This window comes from Eublepharis macularius, chromosome 19 (genome assembly GCF_028583425.1).
Source record: "Eublepharis macularius isolate TG4126 chromosome 19, MPM_Emac_v1.0, whole genome shotgun sequence".
Lineage (NCBI taxonomy): Eukaryota > Metazoa > Chordata > Lepidosauria > Squamata > Eublepharidae > Eublepharis > Eublepharis macularius.
In genome coordinates, this window is record NC_072808.1 from 17661702 (window position 1) to 17687000 (window position 25299).

General features: G+C 47.4%; 1 protein-coding gene across 1 annotated transcript; it reads right to left on the minus strand.

The window, feature by feature from the left end:
• Nucleotides 1–4657: 4657 nt before the first annotated feature.
• Nucleotides 4658–18330, minus strand: PIM2 (Pim-2 proto-oncogene, serine/threonine kinase). The gene is made up of 6 exons (XM_055003951.1): nucleotides 18172–18330; nucleotides 10921–11027; nucleotides 9124–9174; nucleotides 8622–8994; nucleotides 7038–7214; nucleotides 4658–5359 (listed from the first exon to the last, which is right to left on the minus strand). Exons 1-6 carry the CDS (start codon nucleotides 18221–18223, stop codon nucleotides 5193–5195), a joined length of 927 nt encoding a protein of 308 aa, XP_054859926.1. The 5' UTR covers nucleotides 18224–18330; the 3' UTR covers nucleotides 4658–5192.
• Nucleotides 18331–25299: the final 6969 nt, after the last annotated feature.

Sequence of the window (25299 nt, forward strand, 5' to 3'; positions counted from 1 at the left end):
TTGGAAGGAGCCATCTCCAAGGAATGATTTTTCTCAGAAGTGCTCCAATTACTAAAAACGGAGAGAGGCGGAAGAGAAACAGATGCAAGAAGCCACCGCAGGGAGCTTTGTGCAGGAAAAGTAGCATGAAAATGCACTGAATAAATAGAACTGCCCCAGATAAATTAGGGAAAGGCTACTTCTAACTGTAAGGAAACCAAGAAAGGAACCCCGGCCATATTAAATCTGGGAATATTTATGTGCATGTATATTGACCGCTCAATAGTGTGGTTTACATTACGAAATCTACTGCAAAATATATATTTTTTAAAATACATACAAATGGGGAACACTACAAACAAAAATCACCTGGAGTGTTAGCAATGTACCTTTTTAAATGAGTCAACTGCACAGATCTCTTACAATTCTCTGTGAATCTCTTACAAGAGTTCACAGGTGGAAGTTACCACCCAAGAGCCCTTGTCATAACACTAATCTTGGTGGGGTAGCACTCTACAGATGGGTCTTATCACCAGCTCAGTTTAGAGGAGGGGAGGCACATATGGAAGGAAATGTCCCCATTGACCTCTATAGCATGAGTTTGTTCTGAGGGTGTACACAACTGGGAACATCAGTTAGTCCCAACACATTTACCAGTATGATATGTGCAGCTGCAGACCCCACCCCTACGTTTTTTAAGATAAAAATGGAATTGTGGTATCCGTTTAATGGGCTTTGACCCTTGGAGGCTGGTAGTCTTTAAAGTGCCATAAAACTCCTGGTTTTACCAATACCAACGAAACATGGCGAACCTCGTAGCTTTATCAAGATAGGTAGCCTGTTAGTCTGTAGCAGTAGAAAAGAGCAAGAGTCCAGTAGCGTCTATAAGACTAACAACATTTGTTAGTCTTATAGGTGCTATTTGTTCAGATATCTGAAGAAATTTGTTCAGATATCTGAAGAAGTGAGCTGTGGCTCGCAAAAGCTCATACCCTACCACAAATTTTGTTAGTCATATAGGTGCCTCTGGACTCTTGCTCTTTTCTAACCCTGTAGTGTCTGTTTTTAGGTGACACTAAAACATACAGTGTTCAAGGAAGACCAAAGGTCTCTTCTGTGTTTTGCTTCAGCAGCCGTTGAGAAAAGAACATAGGTACCCAGGGTTTTTTTTCAGCGGGAACGCAGTGGAACAGAGTTCCGACACCTCTTGAAAATACTTGGCAATAGTGCATGAAAATATTATTTCAAAGAATCCTGTGTGTTTCTTCCTCATTTTCCTCTTTGAGAGTTCCGCCACCTCTTTTCTCAGAAAAAAAACCCTGTAGGCAGGGGTCATTTCATAGAAAAAGAGCTGGAGGAACTCATTAGCATAACTTATTAGCATATGCCTCATGCTAATGAGTTGGGCTATTTTGGACCCAATCTTGGCCATTCAGGGCCGAAATTGGGCCCAAAATGGCAAAAAGGGGCTGAAAATGGCCGAAAATTGCCAGGATTGGGCCACTGCTGAGTGGGAGAGTGATCCACCACCTGTCAGAGGCCCGATCTGGGCCATTTCGGCCCCAATCCAGGCTGAAACAGGCCCAAAATGGCTGAGAGTCAGGTGGGTGGGGCCACCTGACATCAGGGCCGGATCAAGGGGGGCAGGGGGGGTAGTCTGCCCCTGGCACCACCAGGGAGGGGGCACCGGGAGCAGCTGCCAGCTGCCAGAGGGCGCAGGCAGCAGCGCGGGCAGCCTCGCAGCCCCCTGCGCTGCCTTTCGCCTGCCCTGCGGGACAGGGGGCGGCCGGCTTGCCGCGCACCCCCTGTTCTTCAGGGCAGGCAAAAGGCAGCGCGGGGTGGGGGGGCTGCGAGGCCGCCCGCACCATTCGCCTGCCCCACAGGACAAGCGAATGGCGTGGGCGGCCACGCTGCCCTTTGCCTGCCCTGCAGGGCAGGGGGTGCACAGCAAGCCGGCCGCCCCCTGTCCCGCAGAGCAAGCGAAAGGCAGCGCAGGGGGCTGCGAGGCTGCCCGCGCCATTCACCTACAGGGAGGCGAATGGCGCAGGAGGCTTCCCAGCCCTGCACGCTGCCTCCGCCGTTCCGCCCTGCGTGATAACGTCACCGAACTGACGTCATCACACAGTGTGGGGAGCGCGCGCGCGCACGCACGCGCACGTGCACGAGGTGGTCAGCCTGCGGTTGCCCCGGGCATGGGCAACCCTAGATCCAGCGCTGCCTGACATGTGACCTCTTTAGGGAACTGCCGGAACTGCATTCCTGCGTGTTCCCCCTCGAAATGAACCCTGCCTGTAGGTACCTAACACCTATTCAGTTCCCCTCATGGATCTGCCTACAACAAAGCATCCCTTCATACACACAAATAGAACTGTTGGTTAACCAAGCTGGATTTCCTACATGATGCTCATTTGCGGCCCTGCCATACCAGGACACCAAGGTCGAATCCACATTCACCCATCACCTGCATGTTTATCGGATATCTTCCGTTTGCCTCCAATCCACGATTTTTTCCTCTTCATTCACATTCCTGCTTCCAATCCGTCTTTCTCGCGCGTCCCTCCGGTCACACGGCCGCACGAAAACTGCTTTTTTGGGCGGGACCTTTTTTTCCTGCCCATTTTTTTTTATTTTTTTTAGCGCACTTTTCCGTTATTTCGATCTTGCCTTATAAAGAAACATCATTGAAGATAATGATGCCTCTCTTCCCCCCACTGACAGCACTGATGGCTCTCTCCCGTTTCTTTTTTGGAAATTTGGAAGCATGTGGGAAGCTTTCGTGGGCATTTCCTATGCAGGACAGTTCAGTGCCTGAATTTTACTGAAGTTTCACTTCCTTGGAGTGTCATTATTTCGATTTTTCGTATTTTCGATATTACAGTAATATAAAATAAAAAAAATTAAAAAGTTAAAAAGGAAGTTTCGCGAGTCCGTTCTGAGGATGGATTCACCCCAAAATGATTTTTCAAACTACCAGATTTGATTCAGAAACAGCATAATCAATAAATCCAATGCTATGAAGTCAAAAACAGTCTTTTGCAGACTACGGAGCACTTGCAAGTTGAATCAGCCAATAGGAACTCTCGGAACGGCCGGAGAGACAGGAAGGGGGGTGGTTTTTAAAAAAACCGCGTAAATTGCGCATTGGCCCGTTCACGGCCACCGTGAAACTCCCGTTGAAAACCTGTGACCACATATTCGGGAGAAATGCGAATGAAATGCGTCTGTTTAATGAGGTAATGTGACCGGCACTCGGGATTGCGTGGGGAATGCGGGGAACATGCGACTTAGAATGAGTAATGTGGATTCGACCCAAGTTCTGCCTAAAGTGGCAAATCAAGGATGGATTGTGTCTCCTTAGCGCCCCAAAGGGACTTTCCACCTCACGTGCCAAAGGGCCTTCAGTAGCAACTAAAAGGTACATCTGAAATTGCTTCACACTATTTGTGCCATGGGAAAGTTGTTAAAAACCGGACAGAAATCCAATATGTGTTCCAGCCCAGAGAGTCCCCCCCCCCCAAATTAATTGAGCCTTTGGGCACTTTCGGAATTTGGAGAAAAAGCAGAAGGCGCCATGACAAAATGGCTGCCATGAGGCTGGGCCAGTTAGCCTCAAAATCACCATGGGGTGGTGTGGGGCCACTCATGTTGCAGAGTTCCAAGGTAAGCGTTCTCATGGGAGGCAGTGGCTTGTGAATGACTAGTCTTTGCCTAAGCCCAGGCCAACCCTCCTGGGCTTTCCTAAGAAGCATCCATTGAAGTGGAAGAAAGCTAGGATCAGCTCTCGGTTGTGAGGGAAGAGATGTTGTCTGTTTTCAGTTTCCAGTGAGTAGGGACAGTTTGAGACTTAAGTAGGCCTGTGTGAAGACATAAGAATAGGGTTGCCAGGTCCAGCCTGGGAAATTCCTGTAGATTTTGGGGGTGGAGTCTGGAGAAGGCGGGGTTTGGGGAAGGGAGGGGCCTCAGAATGGCATTGTACCATAGACTCCACCCTCCAAAGCAGCCATTTTCTCCAGGTGAACTGATCTCTGTCACCTGGAGATCTGTTGTAATTCCAGGAGATCTCCAGCCACCACCTGGGGGCTGGCAACCCTACATAAGAATGCCTGTGTCTGTGGCCAAGCTGAGGGTACCTGGCTTGGCCGTTTGAGACTCCAAGCTTCAAGGAGGAAGTAGGTTCTAAGACACCCAGACACTATGTTGGGGACCGCCATTTTGGCTATTAGGGTTGCCATTTCCCAGGTGTAGGGTTGCCAGCCTCCAGGTAGTGGCTGGAGATCTCCCGGAATTACAACTGGTCTCCAGGCCAGAGAGATCAGTTCACCTGGAGAAAACGGGGGTGGACTCTATGGAATTATGCGATGTCAAGGTCCTCCCTCCCCAAACCCCACTTTCTCCAGGTTTCACCCTTGAGTTCTCCAGGAATTTCCCAACTTGGAGCTGGCAACCCTACCCAGGTGGGATCTGGAATCTTCCAGAATGACAACTGATCTCCAAATTACAGAGCCCCTGAAAAAAATGGTCACTTTGGAGGGTGGATTGTATGATATTATACTCTGCTGAGGCCCCTTCACTCCCCAAAGCCCACCCTCCTGGAATTTCCTTGAGTTAGGCACCCTAAATGTTAGACAGACTTCAAGCCGCAACAGTTCTTCAGGTGAACAAAGATCCGGAACAAAAATTCAGCTTCATAAGACAATCTTTTTTATTAAATAGATTCCTGTACAGATTTTGCTGGTGGGTAGAATTTCTCTGTACAGATATTTCAACAAATAAAATAACATAAAATAAAACAGCCACACTACTGTAAACCAAACCTATACAATAAGGGATTTTGCCTACTGGTTGACCCCATAGGGTAAAATAACAATCAGTTGGAGAAGCAGAAGTTCACCTCAAACTCCGTCTTCCCAAGAAGGCAGCGGGACTGGCAAATATCAATACACAAGTATTTACACATATGGAGATTTCCGGTCCCTGGGTAGGCCAGAATTCAAACATCATTTGTATAGCAGAGGGACTTTGAGCTCGGACGCCTTGGTTTCCTGCCCAGCTCGAGTTCCTTCTTGCCAAGGAGTGCAGTGAATAAGAAACCTGTAGAACCAGGTTAACTCTTTCACAGCCAGTGACCAAGCCTGGCTGTCCTGAGGTCCATTTGGTACCAAATCCGCACCACCGTTCCCACCTCAGAAGCGGAGGAGGAGAAGTTCAGTCCCTCAGCCACTGCTGTTAGAAGCAGTGCCCCTGGGAGGTGATGGGCTTGGCTTTTCTTCAGGCTGAAGAAGGGGGTCGAGCTTCAGCCATCGGTGTAAAAGCACCTGCTCTAAGGACGGCCGCTTAGAAGGATCTGGAGATAAGCACCATTGGATGAGATCTTGGCAGTCTGGGAAGAAAGGAGAAGCAGCAGTTAGAAAGATTCCTGGCTTCAAACTTGTTCCTTCTTACCATCAGCTGCTACTGTTGGGTCTGTAGGGAACTAGTACTGGATGCAGAATTCAGTATCCGGGAGTTAGGGGACAAAATCTCTCTTGTGAAGTAATGCAAGGCTAGAGACATGCACACGGCAAAAGGCAAAATCTCAGAACGAGAACAGCCAAGGAGAGAACAGTCCCAGGATAAGCAGAAGATGTGGCCCAGGGCTGATTCAAGATTATTTTGTTTTTCCAAGCAAGGAATATCCTGGACCAGTATGGGCTCGCAAGGGGATGCCAGCTGACTCCCAGCAGCCAAGGCCAAGTCAGCAAAGCACCTGGAATGCATTCAGCCACTCTGCTTCTTGGGTGGGTTGCCCAGAGACCCCCGTCCCTAGCCATTGACCTAGGGCCAGAACTACACAATACCACGCCCCCAAGTCTACCATGGGGACATGGTGCCATTTTAGAGATTAAGAAACAACTTTTCCAAATGCAACAGGGGCCGACGGCACCCCCTCCCCAAGCCATTCTCAAGAATCAAAACAGCCACCCTTTTTAGCTCTTGAAAATGGCTCAGGGAAGAGAGACAGGAGGCCCCCATCCCACCATGCGCCACAGTCCCATTCACGATCGAGGCCCCACGGCATTTTGAAAAGGAAAAATACAAGCGCCTGTAGTATCATCTAGTTTGGCCCTAAGAGTTCTGGCTTCGGTGTACTGAAATTCAGTTCCCCTAGATATGCCATCGGCTGCCAGCTCAGGAGAAGACGAGGAATATTCTTAACTGCATGAACAAGTTAGCAAGCCAGAAAGTAGTCGGGCTTTTGGTGCGAAGGAGTGGCACACACTATCACAACACTAGACTGGAGGGTGTGTGTAGGAAAGTGGAATCAGTGGAAGTATTGCGTACAAGCAAGAAGAGACTCAATACACAGGTGCACATAAATACATACAGAGACTTGATTCATTTATGAAACTGCAGGTTTCCAAGAATCAAAGGAAGCTTTGAGGCATAGCACCGGTGATTTGGATTAACTGACCTATTCCCTTTCTAACTAAGAAGGAATTCTATAATCAATCAGGGCATCTTTAATTTTAATGGACAAAGATGGAGAAAGAGGGTGGAAAACTGGTCAGGGCCACCCAATGGAGAAATTTGTAGAGAACTCACGCAATGCAGGAGTGGCTGCTTGCTACGAGTCACCGGAGTAGTAGGAAATGGAAAACTGTTGTTCATTGAGTGTTCTTCTGTGCAGGCACACATGGGAACTGTGCATGTGCTGCGGCTGGCCTGCGCATGCACAGTTCCCATGTGGGATTGCACAGAAGACATGAAGGTGAAAACAGAGTTGCACCTACCTGTAAGTGTTGTTCACCGAGTGATGTTCTGTGCAGGCATACATGGGAACTGCGCATTCACCACAGCTGGCCTGTGCATGCGCAGTTCCTATGTGGAACTGCACGGAAGACACAACGATGAGGCATGGGTTGCGCAGTTACGCGATGTGCCGACACTGACTCACCCACACAATTCCAATTAGAGAGCATTAACTCAAAGTTCACTTCTGTTCTCTATGAAAACCCAGATCTCCCAAACTTAAATTCTATGACTTCATTCCAGGAATGAACCACCGGAGGGACTCTCACCAGCAGAGACGGGCACACGGAACTGCACACTGGCTGCCAGAATCTCCTCGTCCCTCTCAAAGGGGATATCGCCACACACCATATCATACAGCAGGATTCCCAGAGACCAGACGGCTGCTGGAAGGGCGTGATACTGCTGGAATGCCACCCATTCCGGCGGGCTGTACACACGAGTACCTGAGAGTGAAAAAGGAAGGCAGGTGTTGGGTGGTGATAGCACCTTCCAATGGTGAGAATATATTTATTAAACACAAAAACTCCTGCTGTTTTTTTATGGACACACACCAGAGGGGGAATTAAAACCAAGGGAGATTCAAACAAAGCATAAGCCATCTTCAGCAAGCACACAGCTCTTGGAGCAAAAGTCACAAGAAGCCCATCTGGTCAGCTTTGCTAGAGATTTGTTGGAGAAGCTTGGCAGACCAGGAAGGTCTACTATTCTTCTAAAACTCAGAGATTTAGAGCTGAACTAGACAAGACACCTGATACATGGAGGACATGTATTGGTTTCCCGCAAGTTTCCATGGGAAGTGTAGGCATCTTGTCTAGTCCGCTCAGTTCCCTCTCACTGCTGCTGGCGTGTTCAGCTCCCTCTGGCTGCCCAGAGCATTTAGGGGAGCAAGGGGAGCGTGCTCCCCCTTGCCACTGCCAGCATGTTCGGCTCCCTCTAACCACTGTCAGCGTGCTCAGCTTCCTCTTGCTGCTGCTGGCACACTCCCCTTGCTCCCCTAAATGCATTCCACAGCCAGAGGGAGCCGAGCGTGCTGGCAATGGCGAGAGGGAGCTGAGCGTGCTGGCAGCAGTGAGAGGGAGTGCGCTCCCCTTGTTCCCATAAATGCACTCGGCAGCCAGAGGGAGCTGAGCACGCCAGTGGCTATAAGAGGTAGCCGAGCGGACTAGACGAGACACCTACATGTATCAGGCATCTTGTCCAGTTCGGCTATTAGCCTGCTGTGTCTCTTGACACATGAATCCAGGGAGCTGCCTTATGCGGAATTAGACCTGCCATCCATCAAGGTCAGTATTGTCAACTCAGACTGGCAACTGCAGTCCAGGATCTCAGGTGTAGATCTCTCACGTCACCTCCTACCTGGTCTTTTCAACAGGGGATCCCAGCAATTGAACCTGGGCCTTTCTGCATGCAAAGCAGGTGCTCTACAACTAAGCCATGCCCTCCGACCTGCAACGCACGCTGTGACGGAAGAAAGCCATGCTTTGACAACCTACAGATGACTTCCTCACAAGGAAAGATACAGAATTCTCTGCAGGGCTTTCTGAGCAGAGCTTCAGGTACATACAGGTTCCCTGAAGAAGCTTACAGCCTTGCCCAGATCGTTTCAAACTTCGAATGATTACAAGCAACATCTTAAAGGAGACGTATACAGGAAGCTAGAACCAGTGAGCCAGGGCTGGAGAGAGAGGCACTGGATAAGAAGAAGTTAGCTACACCGGGATCCCACCTGTAGTATCCTGAGTATGCTAGCTACTGGCCTACGGTGGCTCTCCCTGCTTCTGGATTCATGAGCCTTCTGGACTACCAACTTTAACTAGAGCAAGAAAACATGCAGGTATCCTGAGACTCACCATCAAACTCTGTGTAGACAGAATCCCTCAGCAGGGCTCCCGAACCAAAGTCGATCAACTTGAGGTTACCAGTACGGACGTCCACCAGGATGTTCTCATCCTTGATGTCCCGATGAACCACCCCCTGGGCATGACAGTGGCAGACGGCTTCCACCACTTGGCGGAAGAACTGCCGGGAGAGCTTCTCGGGCAGGGGCCCTTGCTCGGTCACATAGTCAAAGAGATCCTGGCAATGTTCGGGTCTCTCCAGCACCAAGAAGAAGCCTTCTGGAGTTTCGTACCAATCCAACAGCCGGATCACACCACGGTGGCCGTTGCCCGAACACACAAGACTCATCAGTACCACCTCCAGCGGTGCCGCTGTCCCAGTAGGCTGCAAGGGAAAGAAAGGGGAGGGGTGAAAACTCAGCACAAGTTGTTTAAGGATAGCGGTGATTTAAGGAGCAGGAAACAAAAACTCAGGAGGAAGCAGAGACAGATACATACAAGTATTCAAACTCACCAGCTTCGCCCACTCGACCACCTTGTTCCTGGCAACATGCTTAATGGCCACCTGGGGAGAAAGCAACCGATAAGAGCCCATGGCTGGTCTAACCCCTCAGAATCCCCTTCCCAGACTAACGGGGGACCAGAGTCGGTTCCTCCCACTGCAAAAAGCATCCAGGGATCTTCTCTTCTCCCACTGTTGCCCACCCCAATACGGTCACTGAACATATGTCATGCGTAAATAGCAAAACAGCATCCTGTGCAGATTTTAAGACACAGGTGCACTTCTCACGAAAACCATACACGAGGGGTAACCAGGCCCATCGAAAGTAGAGATGCCAGGTTCCCTTATCCTCCTAGTGAGAGGGAGGGCTGGCATTCACCTTCTCTGCACTCTTTGCGTGTGCTCCCACACCTGCGCAATGACATTTTTGGCCACTGTGTGACACAGAGTGTTGGACTGGATAGGCCATTGGCCTGATCCAACATGGCTTCTCTTACGCTCTTATGACATCACTTCCAGGAAGTGACATCATCGCGCTGCCCCAGGAGCGTGCCTGGGAGGTCTGTTCCCATGACTTTCTCCCTTTCTGGTCAGGTGAGTGGTGGGGCAGGGGGAGGTGAAGGGTGGGAGTGGGGGATCCCCCACCCCTACTGAGGGATCGTGGATCCCTAGTTGTGATAGTCTCTGCTGGAATGGCTTGTAGCCGCTGCTCCCTCCCTCATACCTGCAGTCATGCAGGATTCCAAAAGGCTGGTCATCGCATGCTTTTAATTGGTCATTTATTATTTTATTTATTAATTAAATTTCTATCCAGCCCTCCCCGCAAGCAGGCTCAGGGCGCCGGGTTGTGTAGAAGAGGGAGCTCTAGCATCCTCACAGGGCAAAACGTGGCGGACAAAATGCCCTCTTTGATGCCACTAAGAGCCCAGAGATTTGGATCTGCCACTGGAACCGACATAGGACCGTGAACCGTCCCCATCTGCCACTCTATCCAGCCATTTCTGCCGTCTATCTTTCACTAAGACTCTGGGGGAAGGGCATCCCCTTTTGCCCAGCTCTCGCTGGCTTGTGCCTGACTCCGTGCCCTCCTTTCTTAGGCACCCCTTCTTTGACTGCCTTTTCCCACCTTTCCTGCCTAGAGAGCCAGTTTGGTGTAGGGGTTAAAAACGGGAGGACTCTAATCTGGAGAGGCAGGTTTGATTCCCCATTCCTCCGCTTGAAGCCAGCTGGGTGACCTTGGGCCAGTCACACCTTCTCAGAGCTCTCTCAGCCCCACCCACCTCACAGGGGGATTATTGTTGTGGGGATAATAATAACCTACTTTGTAAACCGCTCTGAGTGTGTGTTACGTTGTCCTGAAGGGGGGGGGGTATATAAATCAAATGTTGTTGTTGTTATTTCCCCTTGGCTGTCAGTTTTCAGCTACTAGCCCCATCACTTGTGGTTCAACTTTAATAGTTGTCATTGGGGCATTTCATATATAAGCCCCTCCCGCTCCCTTTTGTTGAGGGTGAGAGTTAAAATATTTGAAGTGCACCAATTTCCCCAAATGCATCCCATGAAATAGCGTTACCAACCTCCAGGAGGGGCCTGGAGATCGTTGCCCAGAATTGTGACTGATCTCCAGTTTAGAGAGATCAGTTCCCCTGGATGAAACAACAGCTCTGGAGGGTGGACTCTAGGGCACTATACCCTGCTGAGGTCACTCCCCTCCCCAAATCTCCAGGAATTTCCCAACTTGGAGGTGGCATCGAGCCACATGGCAGATCAATGTGCCCTGAGCCAGCCATCTCCGTCACAGCATCTCACCTGCAATCCATCAGCAATTCTTTGTCCCGCATAAACGGTACCAAAGCCACCTTTGCCTAGCAAGCCGCCTCGCTTATACAGAGCTGCAGAAGAATCTTTGTCTTTTCCTAGAACAAGGAGAGCAAGCCACAAGGTTAGACAGGCTGCAGTCGCACGAGAACTTCACTGATGTATCTGAGAATCTCCGTATTGCTGTAGAGGCACACACTTCACGCCAGCTTAGCCACTGTTCCAACAGCAATTCTAAGCCTTCAAGGACAACCTGAGTTAAAAGGAATACTATGAATAGTTCCCAGATTCTGAATAACTACTTTATACCTCCTAAGCAGAGAAAGACATGGGTCTTTTCTTCCTTTGGTTGAACTTGTGGACATTTTTGGAACTGAGGAAGACAGGTGGGCACCGCCATAGGATGGCTGCCACAAGGGCAGGGCCAGTTACAAAACGGCAACAGGTTCCACAAAACGTGGAAGGCACCACACCAAGTGTCACCCACCCACAAGGCCAAAGGCAGAGATTGGAGGGTCTTTTTCTAATGCAAAAGCCATAAAAGGAATAGGGTAGTCATTTTAATGTCTATGGGGGGGAAACAGGCAATTTTAATTGCAGTATTCATCGTATATATTACAGTGCTTTTATTGTATTGTCTTGATTTTATTTATTTATTTTTATTTATATTCAATTTATATTCCACCCTCCCCACATCAGCAGGCTCAGGGTGGATTACAACCAGAATTTAAAATCACATTTCACAATGTATACGATTTAAAACCATAAAACATTTAAATACCCTAGATTAAAATACACATATATAAACACAGCGGCACAATAATCTAGACGACCATCTTTTTTTAGCCATCTCCGGAGCATTTTGGCAGGGAAATATGTGAGAGATGGAGGGTGTCACTAGTAGGGAGGGCATGTGCTGTACTTCCCCGGCTAGGGGGCACTGCCTCGCATCAACCACATGCGTGGCGGAACAGCTCTGTCTTACAGGCCCGGCGGAAAGCTAACAAATCCTGCCAGGCCCTGGTCTCATTGGACAGAGCTGGGGCCAGGACTGAAAAGGCCCTGGCCGATGCCAGACAGGCCTCCCTAGGGCCAGGGATCTTTAATAGAAGTTTATTGCTGGAGCGAAGAGTCCTCTGGGGGGACTCTTCCAGGAGTCTCCCAGCGAGAAAAGCAGACTAGAAGTGAAAACATAAACACACAAATGCTCATTAGTTTGCCTTAAAGACAAACTCGTAGATGTACTCAGAAGCTTAGTCGATGGGCGCTTACTCCAAGGAAAGCATTTTTAGGATTGCTCCATCATTGTAGCATTCACAGTTGTAGTAAAATCACAGATGTGACTTTTAAAAATGTTTTGCTACAGTGGTAGCCGGGTACATGGGCAAAATCAACAGCAGCCCGTACACGGGCTTTCTCTGTGGTGGCCCCTACCCTGTGGAATGGCCTGCCTGAGGAGGCTGGGAGGGCCCCCACCTTCCTGGCTTTCCACAAACGATGCAAAACTGAATTATTCAAAAAGGCCTTTTTTCTCAGCTAAGAGGGTGGTATTGCAGGAAAGGGATCCCAGATGTTTCCCTAATGAGTTAGAAACCATAGATTTCACCATTATGTTGCCTCACATATTATCTGTTGCTTTAAATATGTACTCCTATATCCTATCTGTGCTTTATGTGGTTCAATGCAAGTCCTAGAATTGATTATGTTCTGTTTCAGCAATTCCTCAACCCCATACTGGATCCTTGCTAATACTACATCCCCTAAATTTATATTCTTTTACCCCATGACATTGTTTCTGGAAATGTTCTTGACACTGTATGGAAATGCCTGCCCTTGTCCTTGCCACTAATTGTACTAATCTCACGCTATGTAATCCGCCTTGAGTCTCAGTGAGAAAGCCGGAATATAAATAGCATAAAAATAAATAAATAAAAAATAGCCATAGCTTTGCTCTTAACACACGGAACTCAAGACAGAAACAGCTGCCCCTTGAATGGCAGCAACAAAGAGCACGTGCCACTGCAAAAACTGGTTTGGTTACTGCAAAAGTGGAGCAAGTAGTAATACCACCTCCCAGCAGTGACACCGCACCATTCTAGCTACACAGGAGGCAAGATAATAATATTTCATTTCTATACCTCTCTGCTGGACAGATTAGCGCCCACTCAAAGCAGTGAACAAAGTCAATGTTGTTATTATCCCCATTAATACAGGTAGGGAGCTGGGGCTGAGATGAGTGGCTTACTCAGGGCCTTCTACTGAGCTTGTAGCTATAGTGGGATTCAAAACAGAAGAGTGTGGCAGGTGACACATCTCCTCTCTCTGCACCCACCCCCTTAAAGCCCAGGCCTAGCAAAAAGCTTCAGAAACTCTCGTCCATCACCGATCAGTCACGAACGGAGCCATTACAGATATGGGCAGCCCTGTTTCGGAAACCAGTTTTGGCATCAAGTTGCCAAACCACACAGAACTCTTCAGATGGGACAAAACTCTGCTCCCACCAACTTTACTAGCCAGCCTGATAGAGAAGTTTGGCCAGTTTATCATAGCAGCACTGGAGCTTATGGAAAAGGCTTGGGAAGAAGGAGTGGTAGAAGCTGGTACTGAGTACTAGTGAGAAAATGACTGGAACAGGAAATCATACCCTAACAGAGAGGCTCCCTGGCAAACAAAAAAGAACAGTTACACAAATCAGCACGGAGTGTACCAATGATTGTTTATGTATCTTTAAGGAAGGAAGCATATGTACTCTATTCATTGATATTTATTATTTATTGCATGGATTATGAATGAGATATAAGTATTTATCACGCTGTATTTATTACACTGTATGCACATTGCACTTTGAATACAAGCTATAAGATCTAGAATCATAGAATCGTAGAGCTGGAAGGGGCCATACAGACCATCTAGTCCAACCCCCTGCCCAGTGCAGGATCAGCCTAAAGCATCTCTGACAAGTATTCATCCAGCCTCTTCTTGAAAACTGCCAGTGAGGGGGAGCTCACCACCTTCCTAGACAGCTGATTCCACTTTTGAACTACTCTGACCGTGAAAAAGTTTTTCCTAATATCCAGCCGGTACCTTGTAATTCAAGCCCATTGTTTCGGGTCCTACCCTCTGCTGCCAACTGGAACAGCTCCCTGCCCTCCTCCAAATGACAGCCTTTCAGATACTTAAAGAGAGCAGTCATGTCCCCCCTCAACCTCCTCTTCTCCAAACTAAACATTCCCAAGGCCCTCAGCCTTTATTTGTAGGGCTCAGTCTCCAGACCCCTGATCATCCTCGTCGCTCTCCTCTGCACCCTCTACCATATACATACTAAATGGGAGAATCTTTGTCTTAGCTGGAACAGTAAATCCACCCAAATAAACTTAACAGTGCGATCCTCTGCTAATTTGCTCCAGTTTAAACCCTTTGATTTTGTTGGGGTAATGTTGCAAAGGGTTGCACTGTAAGTTATTTCCCCTCTCCATCCCCATGAAAGGTAGGGGGTAAGAAGAGATCGCAGGATGCTAAGGTTTCATTCCAAGCATGCCTTGAGCATGGGAAGTGGGAGCAAGCGGCGAAACCACCTTGTGACTCACAGCTGCTCTCTCTCGGCAGGAACCGGCTCCTCCTGCCAAGCCAGGTTCTTGCCGAGAAACAAGCACCAACTTCCTGGTTAAATGCCACTTTGCATAACTGTAGTACAAACAACAGGAAAAAGGGACTCTGGACTAGGGATACCTGGATTTATTGTTGCCATCTATTTATAAATGGAGGCTTCCTGGCCACAGACAGCTGCATAACAGCGGCAAGGGGGGGATATTTTCTCCAGACGGGAGATGTGGCAATCGCAGTACTTATATTTCTGCCTGCTACACAGCTGGAAGGGGAGCAGGTCTCTGCCCATAAAAAGATAATAAAGGGGGGTATGTTGGCCAGATCTCCCTTTTATAGCAGAGACTCAAGAGTATGGCTAGTGCTACACATCACAGCTTGGTGAAGCGGTTTAAGGGTTAGACGCGGATCTCGGACACCAAAGTTGGTCTCCCCCTCTGCCAAGGAAAATTGCTGAGTGATTTGGGGCATCCTTCTCTCTGATCCTCATCTCACAGGGTTGGTGTTGCAAGGACAAAATGAGAAGACGAGAGCAACGTCATGAACCATTTCTGTGCCGAAAAGCAAGGTATAAATAAGTCAGTAAAGCATCTCCATCAATTGGAGCCTTGCAGGGTATTTTATTTGATCAGTAACTGACCCTAAACCAACGGCTGCCATTTATTTTTCTCCTATCTTGTATTACAGGCAGAAAAACAGGCAGCAGAGGGATGCTGTCATCTTCGTTTGCAGTTTTGGCATCAAAAGGCATAGGAGTCTCACCAGAGAAAGAAGGTGGCTGCCTTGGCTGGAGAATCTATACATATCTGTTTTGCCCTGAGCCTTTGGCATGGAGAGCTCTCAAGAGAGTTTTATTTTTATTTTATTTACTTGTGATTTCTATTCCGCCCTCTCCGACTAGCAGAGATACAGTGATCTCTGTCCAGCGGCAAAGTAAGACAGGTGTGGTCCAGAAAAAGCTTTTGAGTCAGAGTTCACTTCACCGGATGTTCAGTAGGAGGCAGCAGAGAGCTATACTAGCCTCTGTTTCCCAGAACCAGCCCTTCTTCATTCTTATTTTAAATACACAGGAGCTCTATGAGCCTTGAGCAGTGCACTCAAGATGATCGGATGCAATACAGAAACCCTTGTGAAAACCATTGCATTAAAACAGAGGATTAAAAAACACAACAGTTGCACATTTATTTATTGAATGTACTTCATTTACAGTCCACCTTTCTCCTGGAGACGGACTACAAGGTGGACTACAAAATTAGATAACAATGCAATGTATAAACAAGCAAGCAATGAACAATGCAAAAACGCTTCATGTTTTTTCCTCACAGATGTTAAGGGAACCCGCCCTAAGCACGTCTACCAGAAGTTAGTCCCATTTTATTCAGTGGGGCTTAATCCCAGGAAAGTGGTTTTAGGATTGCCCAGTAAAATGACAGCCGTATTCTCTAGTCAGAGCACAGTGCAGTCAAAGAACCTTGCTGTGGCTTTTATTTTTAATGCTTATGTTGTTTTTGAAACCCAATTTGCATTCATTGTGCATAATTAGTTATGCATAAGTTTCACACTGCCATGGTATGCAGATAATCTGAGACCAAACAAATTCTATTCAAGTCTACCTGGAAGTATATCTCCACAGGGCTCAATGGAGCTTTGCCTCTTGGTACCTGTGCATAGGGTTGCATTTGCTAATGTCCCCAGAAAACACTTTCCTGAGAGTAAGCCACACTGAGTAGGAGTCTGGGTAGACCTGTTTAAAATTACCCTGTCACATCGCATGTTATGAACCTGGGCGAGAAAGTGGGTAACCAGATGGAAAGGAAAGTTTCTCTCCTGTGGCCAAGAGACTTCCAACAGAGGCAGTTTTTCCTACACCTGCATGAACCCCTGCTTAAGTTCCAGTTGCTGTTAAAAGATAGAGCAGCACTGTAGGCTTAAAAAGGGCCCCCTAAAAGGGATGATTGCAGAACAAAAACAGAGAGCCAGAGATAAAAACAACAACACACCTTATCCTATCTGTTCACTGAATGTCTTAATGGGTGGTTGTGTTGTATTTCACTAGCATTATGTAATCCACCTTGGATCTCAGTAAGAAAGGCAGATGAGGGAGAGAGAGAAAGGGAGAGAGGGAGGGAGAGAATATGGGGGGGAGTGGATCAGAAACAGAGGTAAAGAGTCTGAGATATTTATTTATTTGTGTCATTTATAGTCTGCCTTTCTCACTGAGACTCAAGACAGATTACACATGAGAGATTAGTACAGACGATATCAAGGACATTTCCAAAAACAATGCCATAGGGTAAATAAACCCAAGTTTACAAAGACGTAACTTTGGCAGGAATCCTACACTCATTACTAATGTTTAAAGACTGAACAGGACATTTCAGTGGGGGCAGCTCACCAGGCAGATGTAAAAACAGCTGGAATTCCTCCCTCTACTCAACTACCAGGAAAAACACAGGCGCCCTGCAGTCCTGCTGTAGATCGGCACTCCCTGTGTTTTCACAGAGAATCAGTCTGGGCTCGCTATTTTTCTCCCCATGGACCGCTACTCAAATCCTAAGGATAGTTACTCTCATGGGTTTAGACTGGAGTAACTCTGCTTAGGATTTCACAGTGAGTGGTGGAAAGTGCCATCAAGTCACAGCCGATTTACGGCAACCCCTGCTGAGGTTTTCCAGGCAAGAGACTACCAGGGGTGGGTCGCCGTTGCCCGCCTCTGCATAGCAACTCTGGTCTTCTTACTTACTTATAGTTTGCCTTTCTCACTGAGACTCAAGGCAGATTACACAGTGTGAGATTAGTACAGTCAGTATCAAGGATATTTCCATAAACAATGCCATAGAGTTAATAAATACAAGTTTACAAAGACATAGCAGCCATTTCCACACACGTTGAATAAGGCACTTTCAATGCACTTTAGCAATCCTTTGGAAGCGGATTTTTTGTTCCACACATGGAAAAGCAGTTCCAAATGTTCACTAAAGAGTATTGAAAGTGGATTATCCAACGTGTGTGGAAGCTGCCAGCCTTAGCAAGGATCCAATACAGAGTTGAAGAAATGCTGAAAGAGAACATAAGCAATTCTAGGACGGACATCAGATGACACAGACCTATCGCTTACAGACCCAAAGGTGATTCCTCCTGGGCTCTTTGAAGAGCATCAAAGAGGTGGTGGAGAGCCAAGATTGGGTCTTTGCTTAGGGGAAGAGGGAAAAGGGTACCATAGGGTAAATAAACACAAGTTTACAAAGACAGAGCATGAGTAAAAATCCAATACAGAGTTGAAGAAATGCTGAAACAGAACACAAGCAATTCCAGGGCTGACATTAGCCAACGTGAAGCACAGGTAGTACATATTTCAAGCAACAGATGGGACCTAAGGCAACATAGTCGTCAAGTCTATAGCGAAGTCTCCCATCCAATTACTAACCAAGGCTGACCCTGCTTAGCTTCCGAGACCCGACCGGATCGGGCTTGCCGGGGCTCCCCAGCTCAGCCGAAAGCAAACTTTACCCGGGAGATCAAAGCCGCGAAATGCTGCTTTTCAGACGCCCGAGCCCAACCCGCCTTAACTCTCCCCGCATCTCAGGCGCCCCAGACGGAGGGTCTGCCTGGGAGTGAGCCCGCCCTGGACGCGCTCACCTGCCGGCGCCCAAGCCACCTCGCTGCGCTCCGGCGGGATCATCATCCCCATGGGGCGAGTCTGCACTGCAGCTCCGGGGAAGGGGTCGGGTCAAGCCGCCGGGCTCAACCCCGACTGGCCGGGGCGCCCGCTCGCCGCCCAGCCATCGCCGCGCTGCCTCCGAAGGCTCTTCTGCCAGCCCCGGCGCGCTCCCGGCTCCGGGCCTATCAGGGCGCGGCTCATTTGCATGGCCCCGCCCACGAGAGGCAGAGGGACGCGGGCAGGCACCCCCCCCCCCCCCGGGGTTCCTGGAAAGAGTTTTGCTCCCGGCCGAGATAGCATTTTTCTTTGAAATCTTACGTCGGGGAAAGAGAGGTGCGGTGGGTTCTTCTTGCAAGGCTCCGATCCGAGGGAAATCAGCCACGACTTGGAAGCAAGTGTGGCTGAGAGTCTCTTTACACAAGACCTCTTACACCAGTAGGAAAGAGTCCAGTAGCACCTTTAAGACTAACCAACTTTATTGTGGCATAAGCTTTCGAGAACCACAGCTCTATATTGTCAAAGGCTTTCACGGCCGGAGAACGATGGTTGTTGTGGATTTTCCGGGCTGTATGGCCGTGGTCTTGGCATTGTAGTTCCTGATGTTTCCCCAGCAGCTGTGGCTGGCATCTTCAGAGGTGTAGCACTGAAAGACAGAGATCTCTCAGTGTCACAGTGTGCCAGCCACAGCTGCTGGCGAAACGTCAGGAACTACAATGCCAAGACCACGGCTATACAGCCTGGAAAATCCACAACAACCAACCACAGCTCTCTTCGTCAGATGCCTCTGACGAAGAGAGCTGTGGTTCTCGAAAGCTTATGCTACAATACGATGCCTCTGACGAAGAGAGCTGTGGTTCTCGAAAGCTTATGCTACAATATGATGCCTCTGACGAAGAGAGCTGTGGTTCTCAAAAGCTTATGCTTTTGATACGATGCCTCTGACGAAGAGAGCTGTAGTTCTCAAAAGCTTATGCTATAATACGATGCCTCTGACAAAGAGAGCTGTGGTTCTCGAAAGCTTATGCTACAATACGATGCCTCTGACGAAGAGAGCTGTGGTTCTCAAAAGCTTATGCTATAATACGATGCCTCTGACGAAGAGAGCTGTGGTTCTTGAAAGCTTATGCCTCAATAAAGTTGGTTAGTCTTAAAGGTGCTACTGGACTCTTTACTATTTTGAAACTACAGACTAACACTGCTTACTCCTCCAGATCTTTACACAAGGCATCTTATACCAGAAGAATCAAGTGAGAGGTCTTACATTTGTTCTCCCATTGCAGATACCCCTGCACTGCTAGGGAGACATAAAGTACACTTGAATTTAAGATCACACAGAAAGTAGGTCACTTGAGCGTCCCCCTGGAAGATTTCTTGGGGAGAGAGACTCTCTTGAGTTCAGCGACATTTGCTTCCAAGGACTTCTATAGGAATGCAGCCTGGAGCTACAGCGAATGAATGAAATTGTGCCCACAAGTCATAGTTGACTTATGGCGTCTCCTGGTTCGGGTTTCATGGCAAGAAACTATCAGAGGTGGTTTGCCATTGCCTGCCTCTGCAACCTTAGAGGTCTCCCATCCCATTCCTAACCAAGGCCGACTCTGCTTGGCTTCTGAGATTTGACAAGATCGGGCTCTCCAGGGCATAGTTAAGAGCCTCTCTACATGAGACGTCTTACACGAAGATGCTCAAGTGACATACTTTCTGTGTGGTCTTATATTCCAGTGTAGTCTGTCTCCCTAGCAGTGCACGTGTATCCACAATGGGAGAACAAGAATATAATCTTTCACTTGAGTGTCCCTATAAGATGTTTTGTGTAGAAAGACTCAAAGTTCGTGCTCGTGTCAACTTTTGTTCCTTCGAACAAAATGTGCGTTGACTGAAACTTACTCGGGAGGGTTTCAAACTGAAGCACTCGTTCCATACTTCGAAGCCTGCATAGGCTACGCCTGCACTCTTGTTCACATTTACATACGCGTAAGCCCCGTTCAAGACAACTTTTACTTCTCACTAACAAGAACACATCTTGCACCCAAACAAATTGAACAAAAATCAGCAAATTTGTCCTAATGGGTGAGGCGCTCCTTTGCGGGTTTACTCATAAGTAAACCCAACAGCATTCACCCTTGTTCCCTAGTTGGTCTTTAAGCTGCTATTCGATCAGGAAGGATCTTGCTCTTCGACTGCAGACCAACACGGCTACCCACCTGAATCTTGCTATCCCACTGCAACTATAGCTGAACTGAGCGGTTTTTAAAAATACATCTCATCAGCTAGGTGTTTTGCTGATGCTGAAGTCCATGAGTCAGTCTTTAAGGCGCCACAGATCTCTTTGTCATTATAAGATGCGGCTGCGGCAAGACCCATTGACTTGAGGTCTTCTAGCTAGGATCACTTTGCTAGCATTTTGTACCACGCTGAATAAAGGACGCCACAACACAGCAAAAACGGGTCAGTAAGGGTCAGGGGCGGAACTTAGGACATGCCTGGCCTGCCTAGGAATTACCATCTTTTGCTGCAAACCTAAGAATGTTTTCCTGGGAGTCTAGCCTACTGAATAAAACGGAGCTTAATTCTCAGTAGAACTGCTTGGAATTGCTCCCTTAGGGTCCTGTTTAACCTTTTACTTGTGTAAGGTTAACACACAAGAGAGAAATGTTTAGAAAACTGAAGTACAGTTTAATTTAAAATGTATATATACACACCACTAAATAGTCTACAAAGCTATTGGTTTTGCACTTATTTTTTATTCTTGTTTTGCATGTGTGGTACATCGATCTAATTTGGTTTATGGTAAGGCCTCATGTAACCCACGGAGCTGACCTTCTTCTTGAGTTAGACAGTTTTCCATGTAGCTCCTGTTGCTGCTGAGATTGGAGAGGAATTCTCAATGGTAACATGATCCATGTGGAAGTTCCCGTGCCTTAGCCCACCTCTCCCGTTGCTGTTGTTTTCTCCGCCACCACTTTGTTTAAAACTTTGTTTAGAACTTTTTTTTGAAAAACAGAAATCGCTAGATCACTATAGCGTGATAACATTATAATGGTCTATTTGCAACAAGCCATAGCTTTCATTTTTTAAAAAAAAGCCTCTAGCCCTTTTCATTGTGAAGCTAAAAGGGGAATTGTGCAGCCTGCACATTTTCAGTTATAACTGCACAAAGAAAAAAGCCACACAGCTGTGGCCAGAGATTGTTATGATGTTATTCTGTGTTCCAAATATTCACGGGACAATTACATTCCCCCCCTAGTAAATCCCACCCCCTAGTATTTTATTTTTAAAGCCTAAAAAAGCCGTTTGGAGTGTAGGGGGAAATGGTGGCTGGGGGCAGGGGGCTGAGGTATGGAAAATGGTGTCACCATGAGTGGGATCTGCAACAGAGCAAAAGCGGGTCAGTAAGGCTCATTCACAAGAGTGTCCAAAGGCAGGGCCAAGACAGTGTCGAAACAGCCATAGTTAGTTGTCCATTTCCATGGTGCCTGTGTGATTTACAGAGGTCAGTGATGGTTCCCATTTTCAGGTCTCCGTAGCATATCTCAGATCCAAAGAGCCAACTTTGCTTTCGAGTTACTTGACCTGACCGGTTGTTAGCTATGTTGCTTCTTTCTGGATTGTCTGCCCATCAAATGCCAGTATCTTCCCTTCCCTCCCCTCTTCCTATATTTACCTACTCAAATTTTGCCGCCTGCGCTGACCTGCAGCTATTCAGTTCTGCCCATTAGGGGTTCTAACAATCCCATAAAAACCAAGTTTAAAACACACGGAAACAGATTCATGGATCAGCACGCCCTGCCTGAGAAGCCAGTGCCAGGCGGACGGGTAGAAGCATAAATTGGAGAACGGCAACTGCGGCAGAGAATGAACTGGGCAATTCAGGTCATGACCCTTGATGCAAGGATCTTGTATGTATTATGAGCACAACGATGTCCCTGTTTTCATCAGTGAAAGGATCTTTGTGGGTGTAGGATCAAGAACTGCAGTGCTTTAAGGAGCATGTATGTACATAGACATATGCTGTGAAGCTGCAACGAACCTATGGTGACCCGAACAAGGAGCTTTCAAAACAAGATAGGTAGCCGTGTTAGTCTGTCTGTAGCAGTAGAAAAGAGCAAGAGTCCAGTAGCGCCTATAAGACGAACAAAATTTGTGGTAGAGTATGAGCTTTCACAAGTCACAGTTCACTTCTTCAGTTAGTTTGTCTGTAGCAGTAGAAAAGAGCAAGAGTCCGGTAGCACCCACAAGACGAACACAATTTGTGGTAGGGTATGAGCTTTTGTGAGTCACAGCTCACTTCTTCAGATACCTTCTGAAGGTATCTTAACTGTGAGTCACAAAAGCTCACACCGTACCACACATTTTGTTAGTCTTATGAGTGCTACAGGACTCTTGCTCTTTTTGACTTCCAAAACAAGTGAGAATCAGAAGTGATTTGCCATTTGTTTCCCTCTGCAGTCTTGCTTGATGGTCCTCCATCCAAGTACCAGCCCTGCTTAGCTTCTGTGATCTGATGCAACCAGGTTATACCGCGCCACCTCCCTTCCTCTTGAGTCCCCAGAATTCGAGGAGGACTTTTGTGCTGAAGCAAGAGAAGGGTGGTGCCTCACCCCTGGGAGTCATGTGTTACTCTGAGCAAGACATAATGGCTGAGCGGCAAATGCTGAGCTGAGTTTTGCATGTGGGCTCACTAAGATCTGGAATCTTGTCCTTCTGGTTTGGGCATTTCCAAGTGCCAGCATGCAGGTGAATGACTCCATTCCAAAGTATCCCGTCATACTGGATTTGCACCTGGGCCAGCACTAAGGATGGGCGGCTGTCTTTCTTTGGGCCTTCCTTCTTTTTCCAGAGAAAAGTTTGATCAGGTTGTGATTAAACTTTGGAACATGCTGCGGCAGCATTTGTTTGTGTGAAAATGTCAAATAACTGGAGGCAGTTAGGGCAGAGAGTTCTTCCTCCTGCTACTACTGGCCTTGAAAGAATGTTTCAGCTCCAGCTGAAACCTCTGTCTGAGATCCCACCTGGAAGAAAGCCCTTGCTAAATGCTCTTTCCCCATAGGAATTGTATGAGGGGATATCACTGCCCTTCCACCACTTTGAAGGCATCATTTCCTTTGTGAAAACAGATCAGTTCCCACCTATCTCTCAGACTGATTTGCACACTTAGCAACAGGGCTTTTTTTCAGCTGGAACGCAGTGGAATGGAGTTCCAGCACCTCTTGAAAATGGTCACATGGCCGGTGGCCCCGCCCCCTGATCTCCAAACAGAGAGGAGTTTAGATTGCCCTCCCTGCCACTCCCCTCTGTGTGGCGATCCGGGGGCGGGGCCACCAGCCATGTGACCATTTTCGTTACGGGCGATTTAAACTTTAAAAAAAAACCCTTGTTCCAGCTGACCCAAAGTGATGTCATTGCGCAGTCCCAGAAGCATGTGCGCACTTTGCACATGTGCACATGGTACCAGGGGCACCACCTCCTACCAGGAGTTGCCCCCTGTGCTGGCAACCCACTGAGTTCCACCACTTCTTTTCCCAGAAAAAAAAGCCCTGCTTAGCAACCAACACATTTCCACTTCCAATAACGGGGAAAAGTGAGCATTCTTTGCTTAAAGGAAAGCAACCACATTCTGTCTCAAATCAAAGAGTCCAAAGTGCTATTCAGGCAATCTAATCTGTTTTTATTCAGAAATCCTCTGGGAGTTCTCTTGGGCAACCCCAGGAAATTTCTTTAAAAAGTCATCTTGAGCAGGAGTTTGGAGAGGCGTTGTCATACATGTCCAAAATAAAACCTTCATTTGAAAAATTAGGCATGCAAAGGATACTTACTCCCTCATTAGCTTGCACTTGTCCAAAGCTCATTCAGAAAAGGTTCTTTGGGGGCAATTACAATTTTACTCAGAGGAGTTAGCTGTGTTAGTCTGTAGCTGCAAAATAGTAAAGAGTCCAGTAGCACCTTTAAGGCTAACCAACTTTATTGTAGCATAAAGCTTTCGAGAACCACAGCTCTCTTTATCAGATGCATGTGATGAAGAGAGCTGTGGTTCTCGAAAGCTTATGCTACAATAAAGATGGTTAGTCTTAAAGGTTCAACTGGACTCTTTACTATTTTACACTTTTACTGTTTTGCAGAACATGGACAATGGAACAGAAAGGGATATAAGGATGTGGTAGAACAGTTGCGAAGGAGGGCACTCTTTATACAGGGAACAGCTTTAATTGAAAGTTAAGCACTTTTCCCGGGTCACCTCCTACTGTAGCATTGCTTATTTGAATGTACTATACCACCTGTCTATTGGATGTATCATACTTTTTCTTGCATTGTTGCCCAATGGTGCAATCCATTTTTCTTGCATCGCTCATCGTTTTTATTTTCCCGATCTTTATTGCATTGTTTTTAAGAATTGCGTCTCACCTTGGGACTCAGTGAGAATGCAGATGATAAACAGTATTTTTTTTACTTTGCCTATAACCCACCTCTCTCCCCACCAGGGACACAATGCAGCTTACATTGGTCTCCTCGCCTGCATTTTATCCTCACAACAACCCTGTGAGGTAGGTTAGTTTGAGAGGGTGTGACTGATTCAAGGTCACCCAGTGAGCTCCCTGGCAGAGCAAGGGTCCAAATCTTATGTGAAATCCTAAGCAGAAATCAATGAGCTTAGATTGGAGTAACTCTGCTTAGGATTTCACGGTTCAGTCTCCGAGGTCCTAGTCCGACATTCTAACCATCACACCACCTGGCCTCTTCCAACCTTGGGGAAACTCAGTAGCAAAGCCGTGTGCTGCTCTTTGCAGGATATGACCACCCATAGGTGCCATTATACAGACCTGCTGCAAACCCCCTTTTTTGGTGTGAGAAGTAAGGGGGGAGACACGTTTCCTCTTTGAGAGGAAGACCTTCCCCTGAGGTTTGGACCTCTACTGCTTTTTAGTGACTGGTGAAAACCCGGCTTTTTCGGCCAATAGCTCCTTCAAGCTGATTGGGACGTTTCAAACTCTGGCTTGTAGACTCTTTTACATGGATGTGCAAGTTTCTGTGATCATTTTAATTACAGTGTTTTTGTTATTCTGAAGGGTAGAACATTTCAGGCACCTTTTTCTGAGAAAATTGCAATT